The 20,864-nt window shown below is 38.6% G+C and overlaps 1 protein-coding gene across 1 annotated transcript in view; it reads right to left on the reverse strand.

Moving 5' to 3' along the window:
* The window catches only part of LOC135512133 (CUB and sushi domain-containing protein 1-like), a 502,291-nt gene that overhangs the window by 324,824 nt on the left and 156,603 nt on the right, over positions 1-20,864 (reverse strand). Inside the window, exon 2 of the mRNA XM_064933828.1 lies at positions 18,194-18,410. Coding sequence (XP_064789900.1) covers positions 18,194-18,410 — 217 coding nt within the window. The remainder of the gene's footprint in view (positions 1-18,193; positions 18,411-20,864) is intronic.

The following is a 20,864-nucleotide window of genomic DNA, read 5'->3' on the forward strand; positions in this document are numbered from 1 at the left end:
GCAAGTTCAAACCCCCGAGCTGAAAAGGTGCAAATCTGTCATTCTGCCCCTGAACAGGCAGTTAACCCACTGTTCTTAGGCAATCATTGAAAATAAGAATTTGTTCTTAACAGCAATCATGTTTTAGGATGTTAAATAAAGGTTAAAAAATGTTTTAACACCTGAAAGTATTACGATGAATCTATCTCTCATTTATCATACAATATTGGAGGTTAATCTGTGTGGTTCCATTCCGAAATAATGATATTCTTTACAAGCATATGAATGCAGGATTGTTTTCTGAATGTGAGATTCAAAGCATCCATCTGAGACCACAGTTTATCCGTGAGGAGAACAAATGCAAGGGTTCTTCAAAACAATTGAATGAGTTATATACGAAGACGTGTGTGTGTGTGTGTGCGTGCGTGTGTGTGTGTGTGTAAATTCATCCAATATTTTGTTTCACATCCCTACACTCTTAGAAAAAAAGGGGTTATCTAGAACCTGAAGAACCATTTTTAGTTCCAAGTAAAACCTTTCTGGATCCAACACAGAGGGTTCCTCTTCATGGAACCTGAAAGGGTTCTACCCGGAACCAAAAAGGGTTATCCTGGGAACAGCCGAAGAACCCTTTTTTCTAAGAGTGTACCACTCAAGCAGTGCCTTATTAAACAATAGCTTATATATAACCTTTATTTAACTAGGAAAGTCAGTTAAGAACAAATTATTATTTACAATGACAGCCTAACCCAGCCAAAACCAGACGACACTGCGCACCACCCTATGGGATTCCCAATCACAGCCAGATGTGATACAGCCTGGATTCAAACCAGGGACTAAGATGCAGTGCCTTAGACCACTGCGCCACTCGGGAGCATACAGTAACAGCAGGTGAACAAACACTTTGCATTATCATTTCTGCAGAGGTGTTTTGTAAATTCTTTACCATGTTAACTTCCCAAATAGTGTTTGTAAAATGAATAAATGGTAACAGACTGCTATTTTCAGTGGTGTATTCTATATTACCTTAGGGTTGGTAGACCATACCAACACCAAACCACGCTATTTCATCAGCAAAACTAAGCTGGTTTATATATTATGTAACCTTGTAATACATTGCATAAAATGACAGAGCTTGTGTGTTGATGTTATCCGAATAAGTAAATTAAATCAGCACTGAGATCAAGTCACCGTGCCAGATTCTCTGCATGCAATCAATCAGTTGGATAGAACTGGGTTAGGTTTAACAATTATTTGAACTACTCTATTGAACATCCTAAAACATGATTGTTTGTTCACCTGCTAAAAATCTCTGCAGTGATGCCTCACAGCACTGAACAATGGGGAGTGCTTTTGCCTCGCTTTGTCTCTGAAGCCCATGGAAATATGCCTCGACAAACTGCCTGAAATAGCCAAAAATCTTGTGGGAACTGCCACGTTCAGCATAAACGGTGAAGAATTATATTGCAGAAATATTCCTCCACCATCTTGCCATTGTGGCCAGTGAAATGGTAGAAAATCACAGCACAATCCTACAACACACAGAACCAGAATTAATTTAAAGAGATACAGAATGGAGTAAATATAACACTATATTCCGGTATGTATTATGTAATGGGAAAGTGAATCAAGACACGCCTATACAGCAGTGGTTTGAATCAGAATCATTCTCTCAACCCATTCTTTCACTGGCCAGGGCTTGTGACGTTACCTGTGCCTGAAAAACAAAGAGAGGTGGCCGATGAAACTCTAAATTGACTTTCAACACAGTGTGAGTTGAAGAAGATGGTTGAATTGGTTTGTCAACAGTCTCTCCCTCCGTCTCATTGTGCCCACACCTGGTGTTCTAATTATTTTTACACTGTTCAATTTCTCGCCTGGCCCTGGGGTTTTCAAAAGTTATACAACAGTGAACATTGGTTTGTTTCTCTCTTCAAGGAAGTTATACTGCTGTTCTTTCCCCTGATGCTCTCTCTCTCTCCCACCCTCTCCCACTCTACCCCTATCTCTGTCTCTTCCTCCCTGTCCTCAATCTCTCACTCTGCTTTTAATCATAGTGTACTGTTGTCTAGCAACATTCAGTATATGAGGGGTGATGTATTGTAGACATCCAATTAATAACATATACATTATATGTGAATTATGTTATTATTATTTCCATTTGAAGTGAAAATGAACAATAATATACGTAGTTTATATTAAGGGGAAGAAATTCAGAGCCTTGTGTCACTGGGTTCTGTAGAATAGACTGTATTTTCCCATTGAGACTAAAATGTGTGATTTCTTAAAGTTTCAGCATACACTGTTATGAACCTTATGTGATAGATAGTGATACTAAAATTCATAGGGAAATTGCCACTCAATGCTCACCTCTATGGCGGAAATTAATTGGATTGTTATTCATATGAGTCCAAGATGGCAGCACTATGATGTCAAAGCATTTAGCTATAAATTGTACTTAATTGGGAGATTATATATGACGTACCAGATAAATTTGTGTATGTCTTCGAGAGAACTTTCACTCATAAGGAAAACTTGCTAGAAGTGAGATAATTAGGAGAGGCCAGTGTAATGTGTCATGCTGATTGCAATTCCCTAATTAAACTGTTAATGATAATACTTGTGTTTATTATATATTGCAATGCATCTCATACATAAACACCTCTGTTAGCATAATGAAGCATATCTGCTTCAGCCTCAAAAATCCAAATAAAGAATCACAGTGTATATCTATATCCTCTATACTGTCTGTCATGACGTTGGCCTGGGGGGTAGGTTTATGACAGTCATAAATACCTCCTCCCCCCTTTTTCCTCTCTCTACCCTACTAAGGTTACATTTACAAATCCCTTGGTTAACATAGAGATTCTGGGAACATCAGTAGGTGGGGGGAAATGAACTATATTCTGGTAATCCGAACAATTGAACATATGCGGTGGTACTTAATGAATATGATGTCAGTTCGGTTGTCATCTGAGACATTCTCATCAATGATCAGATGACAAACTCTGCAGTGGAAAGTCTACACATCAGAGTTATCGGATTCACATGGAATTGTTGTTCAATTTAAATGTGTGAATATGAAATTATTTGTGATGGGATGAAATGTGATTTTAGCTTCTAAAATGTGAGATGTGGGTTTTCATAAGTTAGGACTCTGCTCAATCAGTGGCCCGCCCCTGTGAAGGGACATGGGCTATAAAACTTTTCAAACACGCCCTCCTTTCCCTTCCTATATAAGCCCTTGACGACAATAGAACTTCCTGTTCCAGGGATGTAGGACGACGGTCCTATGTCAGAATGGTTCAGATAATAACTACAGAACGAAGCTAACATCAGCGTGAGCTTTGGTTGCGAATGGTGTGAACTTTGAACTGTTATTCACTACACAACTGATACCTCCTAGCCGTTGAGTTAGCAACTGCAGCTGCAAACGCCGTTTAGGAAGGACCAGACAGAGTATCTCGTCTACCACACAAAGACGTTACTACAACGTATTCAATTGACCACCAGAGACATTCTTCAAAGGAAAAAGGACAAAGGACTCGATTTGGCAACACGGCCTTCCATCTACCACCAAACTACTGAAGCGCAGCTCAGAGTAAATATTTATTGCATTTTCCTTTTCCAATTGGGCGGTAATTTAGAATGGATAAGATACTGTATTTACGATCTTCCCTTTGTTCCTCATTCTTCCCGCTCCTTCACTAAACCCAGACCCTTTTCTTTTGTGTAACAAGCTGTTATATCTGTTCCGCCCGCTAGGGGCGTTTTCCTTTATGACGTAATTTGTAATCAAGTTATGATTATTTGTGTGTGATTAGTTAGGTATTTAGTAAATAAATAATTAAACCCAATTTTGTATTGCTGATTCAACTTGTTAGCCAGGGTTCGTGCAGATAAAATAATTTACAACTTTCAGATGAGACTGAATTAAGATGACGATTGATATTGACTGCTATTGATGTAAAATATTACTAAGTCTTTAAGAGTTTATTCGGAAGATAACAGCTCTATAAATATTATTTTGTGGTGCCCGATTCTCTAGTTAATTACATTTACATGATTAGCTCAATCAGGTGATATTAATTGTGGAGAAATGATTTCATAGAATAGCATGTCATATCACTTAATCTGGCATAGCCAAAGACACGACATGTCTTTCTGGTTAATTATGTTATTTAATCTCCATAACAATGCTCTGCCCCATGCCAATATAAGAAGCTTATGATTTAAATGTAACTTTCTCATTGTATAATCATATGTATTTACTTTCTAAATGGCTACAGGAATGGCTATAAAACACAAACATGTCTGGTCCAAGCCCAGACTTTTGAAAGACTAGTAGCCTGTTAAGTTGCTTTGTATTTCTTTGCTCACTTTATAGCACTCTCAGAAGAGAAATGACCAATAGATACAAGTAGGAGAAGCATTGTTATGCAAATCTTCTGTTAAGCAATGGCACCAAATCATCTCTCGGTGTACAATTGAGCATCAGTATTAATGTTTTTTCCCCCTTCATATTCATAACAGAATCATGCAGCCTTCCTCCAAGCCTCTTTGACATTCTTTATCACATGCAAAACCGGTTCATCCTCTCTCTACTCTTTATCGCAGCCTCCAGAGCAATTACTCTCCCTCTGGAAGGTAACGGAGCCTGCGCCAGCATTCCTATCCTCACATTATAATAATTGTGAAAAAAATATTTAAAAAACATGACAGCAACCTTACATGTCACTTGCTGTCAGTGACGAAGGCTGCGTTTCACTTAAGTGCCAACGTTGGTGCCAGTTTCTTGGATGAAAGTAAAACTATGCTCTGGGCCTGTGAGTTGTGACTGTGTAATGACAGGGTTATTCTTTTATCAGTAGTGGAGAGGTAGGCCTTGCTGTAGATGGTGGGGTGGGAGCAAACAACGGAAGAATAATCAGAGTTGATAAAGAACTGTAGTAGACAAGTGTGATGTAACTGAACCAAGACTACTGCGCAAGAAAGACAAATGGAAAACACTGAGATGTTGACTTTCTCAAAGCTCCACTTTGAGGGATGAGGGGAACGAGATGGTGGAAACCTATTAACAAAATTTTTTATTCTCTTTGAGAGTTCATTAAGGGAATTATTTAACTTTTCTTTCAAAGCATGCTACTGAATACAACACAGTTTGTATATTGGTTAATATTCAACTATGAGTAGCTGCTTTATTTGTTTAAACAATGATCTTGTTTATAGATCCCAGAGCTTTCCAAGTTTCCTCTTGTAGTGAAGTAGTGATACTAATGACAGTGCTTCACTATAGAACCGAAGATTTGGATTTTAAGTCTAGCTACTGCAAGTAGTGGAGGTCATTACCTCTGAGAACATATCAGCACTACTGTATGTAAGGCTGCTGTGAAATGAAAGCCTCATCCACACATCTTCTGCAGACCCTACACAGAAAAGGCATCTCAATCTCTCATTTCCAAGCAGAAATCCTTATCCACTGGCCCTTCAGATGCTCTTTTCTTGTTTGGCAATGAAGCATACCCTAGAGGAAAATGTAAAGAACTTAATTTGATTGCCTCAGAGGTTTAGAGAAGTGCTAGATCAATCTACTATACAAACATCTCATGTAAGCTATAGCGATAACCAAAAGAGTAACTTTCTCTTTGGATTACGAATCATGGAAATCAACTCCAACCTGCATTTTATCATGTCTTTCTAATTAATAAGCATTGTATATATTACAACAGCACAGCTGGAGAACATTATGTTAAATCCTTGTTCCTGTGGTCAAAGCATACAACCTGCTCATGTGAGTCAACAGTGTTGCAAACATGTAATTATGTGCTTTTAGAATGTCTCCAACAGAGTAGCCTAATGCTATCAGTGAAATACCAACAGTGTAGGTCTCAAACTGGTGTGATTTCAACCTCCTGACCAACATGCAATCTGCAACGAAAAATATGAAAAAGGCACACACTTTTCTAAAAATGTACATAATATAGTGTCTGTTGTAGAGTAATAGCCTAGGATACTGCACGGCCATGCAATGTACTCATACACTATAAGTTTATTTTATTTTGCATTTGTATATTTGTTCTGCCACTGTCCATATAACGTGGCAGAAGCAATTAAAACAGTGTCACAATCTTACAAGGATATTATCCAGTGTTGGAGAAATCATTTATTCATGCACTCGCAAAGTCAGCAATGAATAGGCAAATAATTTGGAGACACTCCAGCCAAGTGGCAAACTCGGACCACTTTTGAATCAAGATTACAAGGAGAAAAAAGTGATGGGCAATACAAACCCTCTGTGCGATAAAACAACAGTGCATCCTGCTTCAAAGGTGATGAAATGCTATTAGTTCAACTCAGAGTACAAATAGCTGCTTAAAGCTTTACTGTAGACACACACTGCTGCTCTTTAAATTATTAGCCTCCGTAAGTTTAAGAAATATTGCCTTACTCTTCGTAATTCTGTTACCAAAAACCCACATATCTTTAAGGTATGTTCTAACTTATCTCCCTCACGAGGAGGGAAAATTAATGTTCACAGATGTATAGAACAAGTGAAGTTAGACCTACCAATTAGTTAGTGTTTTAACTTATATAAATGTTTGTTATTAAGTGATTCAATTCTTTGACCAAATCTGAGTTTGGGGAATCCTGGAGTAGAATATAGTTCAGTACAGTACAGTAGAGTACAGTAATGTACTGTACTCTACTGTACTGTACTGAACTATATTGTACTCCAGGATTAGTACATTACTAACCAGTAATGTACTGTACTCTATTCTACTGAGTTCCGTTGTTGCCATGATGCCGTGTCGAGGCAGAGAGTTCCTGTACATTTGTAAATATTTTGTTTCAAGTATTTTTATAGCATTTTTCATGACTTCTTGCGTGTTTCAGAGCTACAGTATCTATCTGGTGGTTTTGGTCCATGGAGTTACTAGAAAGTCAGTTTTTTCCCCTGCTTGGCTAGATAGTTAGCTAGCTAGCTAGCAGGCTATGCAATCACTTGAATGATGCATCATTACAGCACTATCTTTTTTCCACCTTTTTCCACTTGTCCCATTTGCATGAACGAAGTGTGAGGGGTTGAGCAAGGCCCGCCTCATAGGGGACTGTTTCCTGACTACTGCCGAGGTAGTCTTTCTGGCGCTTTAAGCTGCCGAAGCATCACCAAGGTGGGTGCTACACTTGGATAGTGGACTATCCAGCCTACCTACAGTACAGAGGAGGAGGAGGAGGAGATAAAGAGCACGGACCTAAATAACTAACCAACGCAGCTCCCTCTCTGTGCCATCAAAGCTCCCTCCGCTTGTGCTACAGCCCAGCCTTTCTGAACTGCCTGGCTGACCAACACCTTATCATCTGAAGCTGTGGAAGACCATCAACCAAGACCTGCCAGATCTCTACATTTGTTTTCTTTGTTTTTACAGCATCTTTCAGATTCTCTTTGTAATGAAAAGCGCTATATAAAATAAATGTATTATTATTATTTTTATTACTGTACTTAACTCTACTGTACTTTACTGAACTCTACTGTGATGTGCTTCATTGTACTGTACTATCCTGTGCTGTACTGTCCAAAAGAGACCCACTGGACACACCACGTAATTTCAACGTGGACATTTGGGTAATATTTAGTTGAGATGTGGATTTCAACCTTTATTCACCTACAAAAAAAGACAGCCAGAAGTTTGTTGAATTCCCAATGTGTTATCACTGCGCTTTCAACCACCTAAAAGAACAACTAAATTCCAATGGAAAAATGTCAGATTTTTTGTTTAGTTGTCATCTAAATGTGTTATCACTGCGCTTTCAACCCTATCAAAACAAAACTAATTTCAAATGGGAATACAGTGTCAGATATTTAGTTTTTATACAACAACTTAATGTGTTATCCCAGTGCTTCATCTAATAGCACAGCCAAATTACCTGGATTGCAGTTGAGATTACATTAAATGTAAATAGTGCAAGTGATCAATGCTGTTCAGATTATTACAGCAATTGTGAAGATTTCCACAGACCTGTGGCATTTGCATGCTATGTTGAACATGCACACGTTCTATGATTACATAAGAAGACATAATAACAGTAACCTCAAAATGTGGCCATGGTTGTACTACTAATTTGAAGGTTAAATAAATACTCTTACATTAGTTTGTAAAATAGTCATAACTTTTGGCCATCTATTGTACTACAAAGTTAATATTAAATTGTATTTGGTTCACAACGCAACCAAATATCAACTTTTTGTTTGTATCTAAGGCTTGGATAGTTTCATCTGAGCTACTGGCTTAATCCTATTCTTTAACTTTTGTTTTTGGTTAAGTTGGCAACATGAATCCAACATATAATTTGTTACAGCCTATTTGCTGGATTGCAAAAGTGATATAGATTTGTGTTTGGTTGTTAACAAATTCCAGTTGGTCTACAAATTAACAATTGATATGTTGAATTCAAGTCTCATTCTCTAACAAAAATCGAAGTTAAAGAATAGGACAAAATCTAATCTAATTAAACTTTAAATGCACTTAAAATAAAGTTTGATTTAGTCCTATTCTTTAACTTAGATTTTTGGTTGATATGGAAACGTGAATTCACCATATTAATTATTAAATTTGAAATCAACCAAAGCTTGAAAGCCTAGGCCTATTTATATTGTCTCTTTTTATTTTAACTAGGCAAGTCAGTTAAGAACAAATTCTTATTTACAATGACGGCCTACCCCGGATGACACTTGGCCAATTGTGTGCCGCCCTATGCGACTCCCAATGACGGCCGGATGAGATGCAACCTAGATTTGAACCAGGGACTGCAGTGATGTCACTTGCACTGAGATGTGGTGCCTTAGACCGCTGCGCCACTCAGGAGCACTAAAACCTGTGTTGAATTGAAATGATAGCTGTTGATGACTTTGCAAATGCTATATAGGCTTAAATAGTATAATTGAGGATATATGACTTGAAAGAATGGTTACATTTCATTTGCTCTCTTAAACCTACATTTTGGAATAATTTGGTAGCAACAGTCAATATATTTAGTTATTAAGACGTATCTCAATAATCATTCTCACAATAGCACAGTAGTAATCAAAGACAAATCAAATGTTATTGGTCGTGTACACATATTTAGCATATTTCAGTGACAAATATAAAAGCTAAGCAGGGCTGGGCTTGGTTAAACACTGGATGGGAGATTAAAATAATAGGTGTAGATCAACTCTCCAGTAGGAGGTGCTCCCCAGCCTATTGTTTTGTACCATGAGGCCTAATGCCAGTAAATTTTAAATAAGCCAGAACATAGTGTTCTCAAAATCTATAGCATGTTCTGTTCTGATGTTATTATTACTTTTTTTAAACAATACAAAACACACACATACAAACATCACACATGCCCAGACCCACCTGCTCACCCCAACTCCAGTTCCCGCATTTACTCTCAGCCACATGGCCTCAAACTGCACCATTTTGTTTCTCTCCTTCGCCCACACACTTTAACCATTTAGATAATAAAGCATTTGACCTTTCCATTGTGTTACTGATGGAGGATTGGTTAATTTTACAGTTTTTAAGTATACATTTTTTCAAGATGATTGACGAGTATAGTACCCTCCAACCCATCTGGTATCTCACTGCACCCTCATATGCCATATATTGAAACATGCCGACAGACAGATTGAAAGTAAATTTACATTGTACAAATTCTGACAGGCAACTTTCTAACTCCGCCCATAACTTTTGGACATTATTGAATACCCAGAAGGCATGGATTATTGAGTCATTGTTAGTTTTAAACTTAAGACAGGACTGCCATTGTGCTGTGTCATTTGGGAAATTTGTCTCTATTTTGTTAGTTATGTTCCAACATTCCCTATATCTTGTGCCAATATCAGTTATTTTGTTACGTATCATATCATTTTCTGACTCAAATTGTCACAACCTGATCTGTTTCACCTGTCTTTGTGCTTGTCTCCACCCCCCTCCAGGTGTCGCCCATCTTCCCCATTATCCCCAGTGTATTTATACCTGTGTTCTCTGTTTGTCTGTTGGCAGTTCGTTTTGTTTCGTGAAACCTACTAGCGGTTTTCCCCTTGCTCCTGTCCTGTTTTCTATTTTTTCCCAGTTTGGACCTTTCTGCCTGCCCTGACCCTGAGCCTGCTTGCAGGTTCTGTACCTTGCCACTCCACACTGGTTTATTGACCCCTGCCTGCTCTGAACCTGAGACTGCCTGCCGTTCTGGACCTTTTGCACCCTATCTGGATTATTGACCTCTGCCTGCCCTTGACCTGTTTTTTTGCTGCCCCTGTAGAGTAATAAACGCTTGTTTCTTCGACACTGTCACGATCGTCGTAAGAAGCGGACCAAAGCGCAGCGTGGTGTGAATGCATCATTTTAATGGATGACGAAAACACAAACTAAACTGAACAAAACAATAAATGAACAATGACCGTGAAGCTATATATACGAAATGTGCTGACACAAACACTACACATAGACAATCACCCACAACGACAAAACCATGCTACCTAAATATGGTTCCCAATCAGAGACAATGACTAACACCTGCCTCTGATTGAGAACCATATCAGGCCAAACACAGAAACAGACAAACTAGACATACAACATAGAATGCCCACTCAGATCACACCCTGACCAAACAAAACATATAAACATACAAAGCAAACTATGATCAGGGCGTGACAGACACTGTCTGCATCTGGGTCTTACCTGAAACATGATACAAATAGATTCCCTCAAGATTGCTCTGATGTCCAAACTATTTCAAATAGAAATTTTGTGATATGAAACCTTTTTAGTTCCATGTATTTGAAAATATCTAGATTGGTCAGTCCAAATTTGCTTTTTAAATTCTGTCATGGAAATACTGTAAATGTATTTCTTATTACCAAGTCGTTTACGGTTTCTATGCCTTTAGTTTACCATGTGGATCAATTTATAGCTGAATTGAGAAAAGCTATTCAAGGATTGTTCAATAGGGTTGTGTTTTAAAGGAGTGATATTGGTCGTTGTTGAAGACGTTTAATATAAAGTCTGTTACTTTTTTTTCAAATGTCTTTGGTGGGGCAATTGGTATTACCTAGAATAAATATAAAAACTATGGGAGCTATGTTATTCTGAAGAGGTTTAGTCTATAATATTTATGGGAAGATTGTTCTATTTAATTACATCGGCTTTCATTTTGTTGAGTAATGAGATAAAGTTATCTTTATATAGTTGTTGCTTGTTATCTTAGTAAGCATCCTAAGTATTTTATATTTTTTTGTGGTCCACTTAGATTTTTGTAGGTCATGAGTTAAACGTTTTATTTTTCCTATTGCCATTATTTTGTTGTTTTTTTCACGTAAATTTTATATCCTGAGATTTTAGAATATTCTGAAAATATTTTTTAGCAAGGTGGGCTTTGAGTTTTCTATATCAGTCAGATATATCAGGAGATAATTTGAAAATAAGTTGAGTTTATATTTATGCTTACCAATACTGATTGATACCTGTTACGTTTGGGTCATGTTTAATTCTTTCTGCAAGCAGTTCAATTGCCATTGGAAACAGGAGGGTGGAGAGAGGACCTCCCTGTCTTGTGCCTTCTTCTAAAGCAATTTCATCAGATAATGTATTATTTGTGTATTTATTACATTCATATAATAATTGAATTACATTTCTTATTTCAGCTGGAAAGTTGCAAACGTCCAAAGTTTTGAATAGAAAAGGCAATTCAAGACGGTCAAAAGCCTTTTCAGCATCAACAGCCATTATTGATAAATCTATATCTTTTTTTTGCGTATTGTATTAAATTGAAGTCTATTTTTAAACATGTCAAGTCTGGTAAGACTTTTCCATTCTATTGCTTAAGAGCTTTGTTATTATATTATTGTCAAAATGTATTAAAATTATGAGTCTGTAATCAGCAAGGGGCCCTCCAGATTTTCCTGGTTTTAATATAACTGAAAAAAGTGTTTGCTCTTATTCCATCCAGCACTGCAGTTATCGCCTGTCTTCAGGTGCAAAGAAGCTATTTCTCACCCTAGAAATCACTAGTACATATTTGCAATTACGCCTGTGCCAGTGAGATATTAGATTCAGCCAAAGATTCAGCCAAACATGAGATCTGTTCACTTAGACCACAGAGGGTACCTACACTGTCACTACATAGTAATGAATTAGTTCATTTGTAATTACACTTTGACAGCCTGTGTAAATACATAGGCAAATAGGGAGCCATTTGTCATTCAAAATAAGGAATACATCTGAAATGGTTTGAAAACCTTTGTGAAAAAGTATTAATGTAAGAAAGAAAAAGGTTATTCAAGTCTTTTGCAATAATAATTAACAGTAAGATATGTACTCCTTCACTACAATACACAGTAGGCTTCCATCTCTTTACAATGCACAGGTGAACTCCCTTTCACATGCATCCATAGTCGGCACATGTTCAGGTACAGTGCCTTGCGAAAGTATTCGCCCCCCTTGAACTTTGCGACCTTTTGCCTAATTTCAGGCTTCAAACATAAAGATATAAAACTGTATTTTTTTGTGAAGAATCAACAACAAGTGGGACACAATCATGAAGTGGAACACATTTATTGGATATTTCAAACTTTTTTAACAAATCAAAAACTGAAAAATTGGGCGTGCAAAATTATTCAGCCCCCTTAAGTTAATACTTTGTAGCGCCACCTTTTGCTGCGATTACAGCTGTAATTCGCTTGGGGTATGTTCTCCATCCAACCTCACTGAGCTCTATCAGTTTTGCACATCGAGAGACTGACATTTTTTCCCATTCCTCCTAGCAAAACATCTCGAGCTCAGTGAGGTTGGATGGAGAGCATTTGTGAACAGCAGTTTTCAGTTCTTTCTACAGATTCTCGATTGGAATCAGGTCTGGTCTTTGACTTGGCCATTCTAACACCTGGATATGTTTATTTTTGAACCATTCCATTGTAGATTTTGCTTTATGTTTTGGATCATTGTCTTGTTGGAAGACAAATCTCCGTCCCAGTCTCAGGTCTTTTGCAGACTCCATCAGGTTTTCTTCCAGAATGGTCCTGTATTTGGCTCCATCCATCTTCCCATCAATTTTAACCATCTTCCCTGTCCCTGCTGAAGAAAAGCAGGCCCAAACCATGATGCTGCCACCACCATGTTTGACAGTGGGGATGGTGTGGTCAGGGTGATGAGCTGTGTTGCTTTTACGCCAAACATAACGTTTTGCATTGGTGCCAAAAAGTTCAATTTTGGTTTCATCTGGCCAGAGCACCTTCTTCCACATGTTTGGTGTGTCTCCCAGGTGGCTTGTGGCAAACTTTAAACAACAGTTTTTATGGATATCTTTAAGAAATGGCTTTCTTCTTGCCACTCTTCCATAAAGGCCAGATTTGTGCAATATACGACTGATTGTTGTCCTATGGACAGAGTCTCCCACCTCAGCTGTAGATCTCTGCAGTTCATCCAGAGTGATCATGGGCCTCTTGGCTGCATCTCTGATCAGTCTTCTCCTTGTATGAGCTGAAAGTTTAGAGGGACGGCCAGGTCTTGGTAGATTTGCAGTGGTCTGATACTCCTTCCATTTCAATATTATCGCTTGCACAGTGCTCCTTGGGATGTTTAAAGCTTGGGAAATCTTTTTGTATCCAAATCCGGCTTTAAACGTCTTCACAACAGTATCTCGGACCTGCCTGGTCTGTTCCTTGTTCTTCATGATGCTCTCTGCGCTTTTAACTGACCTCTGAGACTATCACAGTGCAGGTGCATTTATACGGATACTTGATTACACACAGGTGGATTGTATTTATCATCATTAGTCATTTAGGTCAACATTGGATCATTCAGAGATCCTCACTGAACTTCTGGAGAGAGTTTGCTGCACTGAAAGTAAAGGGGCTGAATAATTTTGCACGCCCAATTTTTCAGTTTTTGATTTGTAAAAAAAGTTTGAAATATCCAATAAATGTCGTTCCACTTCATGATTGTGTCCCACTTGTTGTTGATTCTTCACAAAAAAATACAGTTTTATATCTTTATGTTTGAAGCCTGAAATGTGGAAAAAGGTCGCAAAGTTCAAGGGGGCCGAATACTTTCGCAAGGCACTGTATCAGTGTGTTATTCAAAGGTCAGGGGAAGTATCATTCTCAAAGGACAGCATATGCAACATAACAGCTGCTTCATGTGGAGGAAATCTGTGCAGCATAATGCCTCCTATCAGTCAGAAATGCCAGTCGGCCTGGGTGTGGCCAGCATGTTCTCTTTTGAATGACTGTTTCAGCGACCTTTATTCACTTTCAGACCTGCAAAGTGCTACTGCTCTCTTTCAATGAATATGAAGTCTTCATCTCTAGTGAAGTGGTGTTTATCTCTACTTTCCCAAGACTTGTCTTTATTCATAGAGCTCAACTCAATACAGCTCAATACGTTGTTTGTTGTGGGCCTACAGTACTGTACAGTTGTGTCTTGCTGCTATGGCACTATTTGTTATCTTTATTTTTTTTAAATGCCTTCAACTTTTGATACCATTCTGAGACATGAATAAAAAAGCTTATAAAATTATCCAATGCAGCATTGCAACCAACAGGGCAAAGCCACTTCCTCCACATCCTACCCATGCTTACTTAGTTCAGCAAGCTTGAATCCCTATTCTCCTGTGCTGGATTTGTTCAAATCACTGGTTATCTTTGCCCGCCCTATTTTCCTTGCTGACTGTAGGCTATACTGTTATATATGTTTGATGCATTTCATTAGTATAAAAACACGGGAATTTAGGTTTCACTGACACCTTGTGGCGGTAAGTCACTGTTACCAGCCAGCATCTTAGAGGTAATGGGTACATTTTTGGAGCTGAGGAGACAGACAGAGAGGGCAACTGTGATGGTAGCAGGCAGCGTTTATAGGTCGAAACCCACAGTGTTGTAAATTTTGACACTGCAGTCATGGTGAGCAATATTTGTCACTCTCCACAGACACAGATGTAGAGTCCCATCTCAGCCAAGGAGAGGTTCAAGAGACGGATACTGCTTGTCACTGGAGCATCGCTCCAAACCCTCTGGTAATGCCTTGTGTTTAATTAGCATAAACACAGAATTGCATTGCCATACTATTAAATCCTAAATGATAAAGAGCCATTGGTGAAAAGGAGGACGGGGTAAAGAAAGCCCCCTTTACAGAGTCTGAAGAGATCATATAGCAAGTGATCTTTGCCCATTTAATGACCTGCTTATGCTAGTTATTGCCCTGAAGTAATGACATCAACACTTCATGTCACACAGTATGAGGTGTGTGTTAGCAGACAACAGTTTTCCATGTCTTCACACACACACCTAAATGAGATGGAATGAGAAGGTTGTGAATACCAGATGGAGTGCATTGAGCCTTTACAAGACAGAAATTTAGTGGGAATCCAACTTTTCTCTCAAGCGACTTCGACAATCGGGAGCTCTCTCCCTGCCTCTGTCTGTAACTCAGACTTGGTCAATGTTTTTAAAAGGCTTGATTAAAATGTATCTTCTCAGATCGGTCTTTTGGTTAAACTCGTAAGATAAAAAAAATGTAAGTATATTTTTCGGTTTTCTAATTTCTTGCTGTTTAATGTGGATCACTAGTGATTTTGCCTTGCGTGTTGCAGTGCACACACTTATAGTGCATTTGGCAAGTATTCAGACCCCTTGACTTTTCACATTTTTTTACGTTACAGCCTTATTCTAAAATTGATTAAAACATTTTTTTCATCAATCTACACAAAACACCTCATAATGACGAAGTAAAACCATGTTTTTAGACATTTTTGCAAATGTATTACAAATAACAGACTGAAATATTACATTTACATAAGTATTCAGACTCAGTAGTCTGTTGAAGCACCTTTGACAGCGATTACAGCCTCAAGTCTTCTTGGGTATGATGCTACAAGCTTGGCACACCTGTATTTGAGGAGTTTCTCCCATTATTCTCTGCAGATCCTTTCAAGCCCTGTCAGGTTGGATGGGGAGCGTCGCTGCACAGCTATTTTCAGGTCTCTCCAGAGATGCTTGATCAGGTTCAAATCCAGGCTCCAGCTGGACCTTTAAAGGACATTCAGTGTCTTGAACCAAAGCCACTCCTGCGTTGTCTTGGCCGTGTGCTTTGGATCGTTGTCCTGTTGGAAGGTGAACCTTAGGACCTCAGACTGGGGCAGAGTGCTTTGGAGCAGGTTTTCATTGAGGAGCTCTCTGTACTTTGCTCCGTTCATCTTTCCCTCGATCCTGACTAGTCTCCCAGTCCCTGCCGTTAGAAACATCGCCACAGCATGAATCTGCCAACAGTATGCTTCACTTTAGGGATGGTGCCAGGTTTCCTACAGACGTTACGCTTGGCATTCAGGCCAAAGAAAATCTTGTTTCTCATGGTCTGAGAGTAATTTAGGTGTCATTTGGCCTTTTATTGAGGTGTGGCTTCCGTCTGGCATCTCTACCATAAAGGCCTGATTGGTGGAGTGTTGCAGAGATGGTTGCCCTTCTGGAAGGTTCTCCCATCTCCACAGAGGAACTCATGAGCTCTGTTAGAGTGACCATCAGGTTATTGGTCTTGGTAGTTCCAAACTTCTTCCATTTAAGAAGGATGGGGGCCTCTGTGTTCTTGGGGACCAATGCTATTCAATGCTGAATAAATGTTTTGGTACCCATCCCCAGAGCTGTGCCTTGACAAAAATTCTGTCTCGGAGCGCTACAGACAATTCCTTTAACCTCATGGCTTGGTTTTTGCTCTGACATGCACTGTCAACTGTGGGACCTTATATAGACAGGTGTGTGGCTTTCCAAATCATGTCCAATCAATTGAATTTACCACAGATGGACTCCAAGTTGTAGAAACATCTCAAGGATGATCAATGGAAACAGGATGCACCTGAGCTCAATTTTGAGTCTCATAGCAAAGAGTCTGAATACTTACATAAATAAGGTATTTCTAAAAACCTGTTTTCGCTTTGTCATTATTGAGTATTGTGTGTAGATTGATTAAAAATAAGGCTGTAACGTAACAAAATGTGGAAAAAGAGAAGGGGGCTGAATACTTTACGAATGCACTGTACTTTTCCACACAAGTTGATGTATTTGCATGTCCTTTAAAACTTTGTAGTCTTGACCTTGAGAGCTGTATAATAAAATGTATAATTATCATTAGCCTGGTATTTTCCCATTGGCTAAGAGACTGACTGACATTTTCACTGATCTAGTCAATAATACATGGAATCACATTGAGCGGGTGCTCTGTCTAACACTTTATATTAATTAAGTAAGTAGCCTTGCACAAGCCTTGGCTTATCCGGAAAGTGCTCTCCTGTTTCGGTAGTGTGAGGCAGTTTGATGTACTAGTACACCCCCTAGACAGGACGCTATACAATCGAAGGGGCCTACCAACAATCTATCTCTGTCATGCTGATTGCCAAGCAGAGATGCAGCGGGTACCATTTTCACTCTTTGGTATAACTCAAACGGGGATCGAACTCCCAACCTTCCAATCTCTGGACAGACAATCAAACTAGAAGGCCACTGAGTTGGTAAACACTTTATAATACTCCTCACATATTTACTTGGTAAATACTTTTCAGCAGCATTAGTTTCACTTCACCCTCTTTATGCAAACAGTTGAGTTAATAATGTGTATGTTTTTACAGAAATAATCCTGCATCTGAATTAAGGCATTCCATTTTCACTTGGAGGACAAGTATTTTGAGATGGCCTTTATTGATTGCAGATCCCCATTACTTACTTCAACGCCAAGAGGGTGCCTCCCGTACCAACCTATTGGCATACTTCAAACCTGGTAAGCGCAACCTTGGCAACCTCAGGGATGCAGTTAAGCCTGTATGGCGTTACAAATGTTTACTTGTTTCAGAAGGGTCCTGATGGGAATTTTACATTTTCAGTTGATTTGCTCTTTTATGGCAAGATAAAGAAGCCCTGTGGTACTTTAGGTACAGTTGGAATGAATGGGTGCCCTTATAACATCAATATAACTATTCAGTGGGTACACATGAATTTTCAACACTACACAACTAAAGTATGTGTCACTTAACAGGCCATAATCTATATACTGGCATCAGTCATGTCAGCATAATAATAACCTTAGCATTGCTAGTGCCACACAGGACCACTATATTTACAACAACACAGTACTGTAACACTCAAATACAATGAATACATATAAAACTACATGTGAGTAAGAAAAAGTCTTACCTGATTTTCAGGTTTCCTGGCTGCGGTTGGCCATCATAAATGGAGACTATGTCAAAGTCCTCTTCAAGAGCAAAGGTGTGAAATGACAACTGTATCCTGTTTCGTTCTCCTGTAATGATGATCCAGGTACAGTTGGCATAGTTTGGGTAGCCATGGGGAAAGCCAGGACTCTCTATCGTCCCATTTAGTCCTTGTACAACACCACCACAAGTTTGACCTGAGGACAAAGATCAAAAACAGACATTAGATATAATATGGGTCTTTTAGATTTCCAATCTAAGAATTTACAGATTGTACCACAAAACTTTTGAAATATAACAACACCGAACCCGGTGAACTACTCTGTAGGGAAACTCCTTCTGCAATATTATACGTGACTCACAGAGGGATTTCTGTGGTGTCCTGATGAACCGTCCTCAAGTATGCCACTTAAACAGCATTTTTGTAGCATAACAAAGCATCCCATTATCCATTAGAAGCCTCAGGTTTGTATACAATAACCACTCTTCACAAACATTAAATATATATGTGTTTGAGTATGTTTTAACATGTTGACATATGCACATTGATGGTCAATGTTCCTCAATGTTCCATTTCACATTTCTCGCTTTCTCGCTGCATCATATCGTATGCAGCATAGGGGGACCTTCCAATATCTTGGCCTATTTATGATTGAAAAGCAGTATGTGAGAAATACAGCAAGCACACAAATGCCTGGACACACCATGATTATACAAGTCATTAGGCTATACCTCATCAAAGAGGTGTAGAATCTTTTATAAAAGGAGATTATTGTCCTTTCAACCTCTCGAGATTTGCAATGAAAGAGTAACAAGGCTAAATCCTGACATTTTTTGGCAAGAACCATTTACTCAAAGTAAATAAACAGAGTGTGTTTCTGCATGTAGATTTTAAGCACTGAATCCAATTAAATGTGCTTGCTACTAATACTCCCGGTAGACATTCGTGTCAATCGAAACACACTCATAGAAAGAAGACAGACATAATTTTAAAATGTTGTTGGTGGCTATGTGTCACGCCCTGGTCGAAGTATATTGTGTTTGTCTGCATTTAGTTGGTCAGGCCAGGGTGTGACATGGGTTTATTGTGGTGTGTGTTTTGTCTTGGGGTTTTTGTTAGGTATTGGGTTTGTGGCTTAGTGGGGGTATCTAGCAAAGTCTATGGCTGTCTGGAGTGGTTCTCAATCAGAGGCAGGTGTTTATCGTTGTCTCTGATTGGGAACCATATTTAGGCAGCCATATTCTTTGAGTGTTTTGTGGGTGATTGTTCCTGTCTCTGTGTTTATTGTCACCAGATAGGCTGTATAGGTTTTCACACGTTTATTGGTTTGTTTAGTTATTTCATGTCGAGTTCATTTATTAAAGAACATGAATAACCACCACGTTGCATTTTGGTCCGCTTCTCTTCCACCAGACGAAAGCCGTGACACTATGAGAGTAGCTGAAAGGCTCGGGCTCATTTTAATTTCCTGCCATTGGAAAACATTGCTCTCAATTTCCTATCTGTTGATGTATTTTAATTACCATTTATATTTCTGACGTTATGTTCTAAGAATAACAACAGTCCACAATTTTCTAGACTAGTGCTCTAAATTGATAAAGGATGATGGAACTGCAAGTATGGGGGTCTGTTCATATGTAAGAAAAACCCTATTTTCAGAAACAGAGAATGAAAAAATGCTGAATTATCAAAGCTTTGTCAAAGGTTCTGACCCAATATATTCTAACTATGGTACCATCAAATTGCTAAGTCATAAGACCTCAGCAATAAAAACACAGCAATAAAAATGTAATTTTTAGTGACAAACAAAACAGAATAGGCTACAGTACTTCTAAGGTAAAACTAGTTATACATTAAGCAGTGAATTAAAACAAGTAGATGTGTTTATGTAACGGATGTGAAACGGCTAGCGTACTTAGCGTTGCGCGCTAAATAGCGTTTCAATCGGTGACGTCACTTGCTCTGAGACCTTGAAGTAGTGGTTCCCCTTGCACTGTAAGGGCAGCGGCTTTTGTAATGATGCTTCGTGGGTGACTGTTATTGATGTGTGCAGAGGGTCCCTGGTTCGCGCCCGGGTATGGTCGAGGGGAAGGTCTAAAGTTATACTGGTACATTTACGCATTAGAAGGTGTAACCAGGGGGACCTTCCAATATCTTGTCTTATTTATGATTGAATAGCAGTATGTATGAAATCAGTGTCATGTTTTATTGTTAACGAATCGACCAAACCTATAAAGGAACCAAAATCAAATAAATAGACACCAGATGGGACATGAAATATCTCTCAGAGATTACATTAATGGACCACTCCAAATATGCCTAAAACATGCTCAGGCTATAACCAGATGATGCTGGATTTGTTTGATGCTGGACACCCACAGACATCTGTATATTGTTATCAAATTAAATTTGATTGGTAAAATACACATATTTAGCAGATGTTATTACGGGTGTAGCCAAATTCTCTCTAAAAGGGTAATAGTAGGGAACTTTCTGTTCCAATGCACTTTGTGTACTTTGTACTATAATAATGTAGGTGGGCATTTGAGTTAAACAATATTTGTGTTGGCATATTATTTCATATTGTACGTGTTAGCATGAATGATAACCATGGTTGGGTAGGTTACTTTCTAAATGTAATCCGTTACAG

This window comes from Oncorhynchus masou, chromosome 24 (genome assembly GCF_036934945.1).
Source record: "Oncorhynchus masou masou isolate Uvic2021 chromosome 24, UVic_Omas_1.1, whole genome shotgun sequence".
NCBI lineage: Eukaryota > Metazoa > Chordata > Actinopteri > Salmoniformes > Salmonidae > Oncorhynchus > Oncorhynchus masou.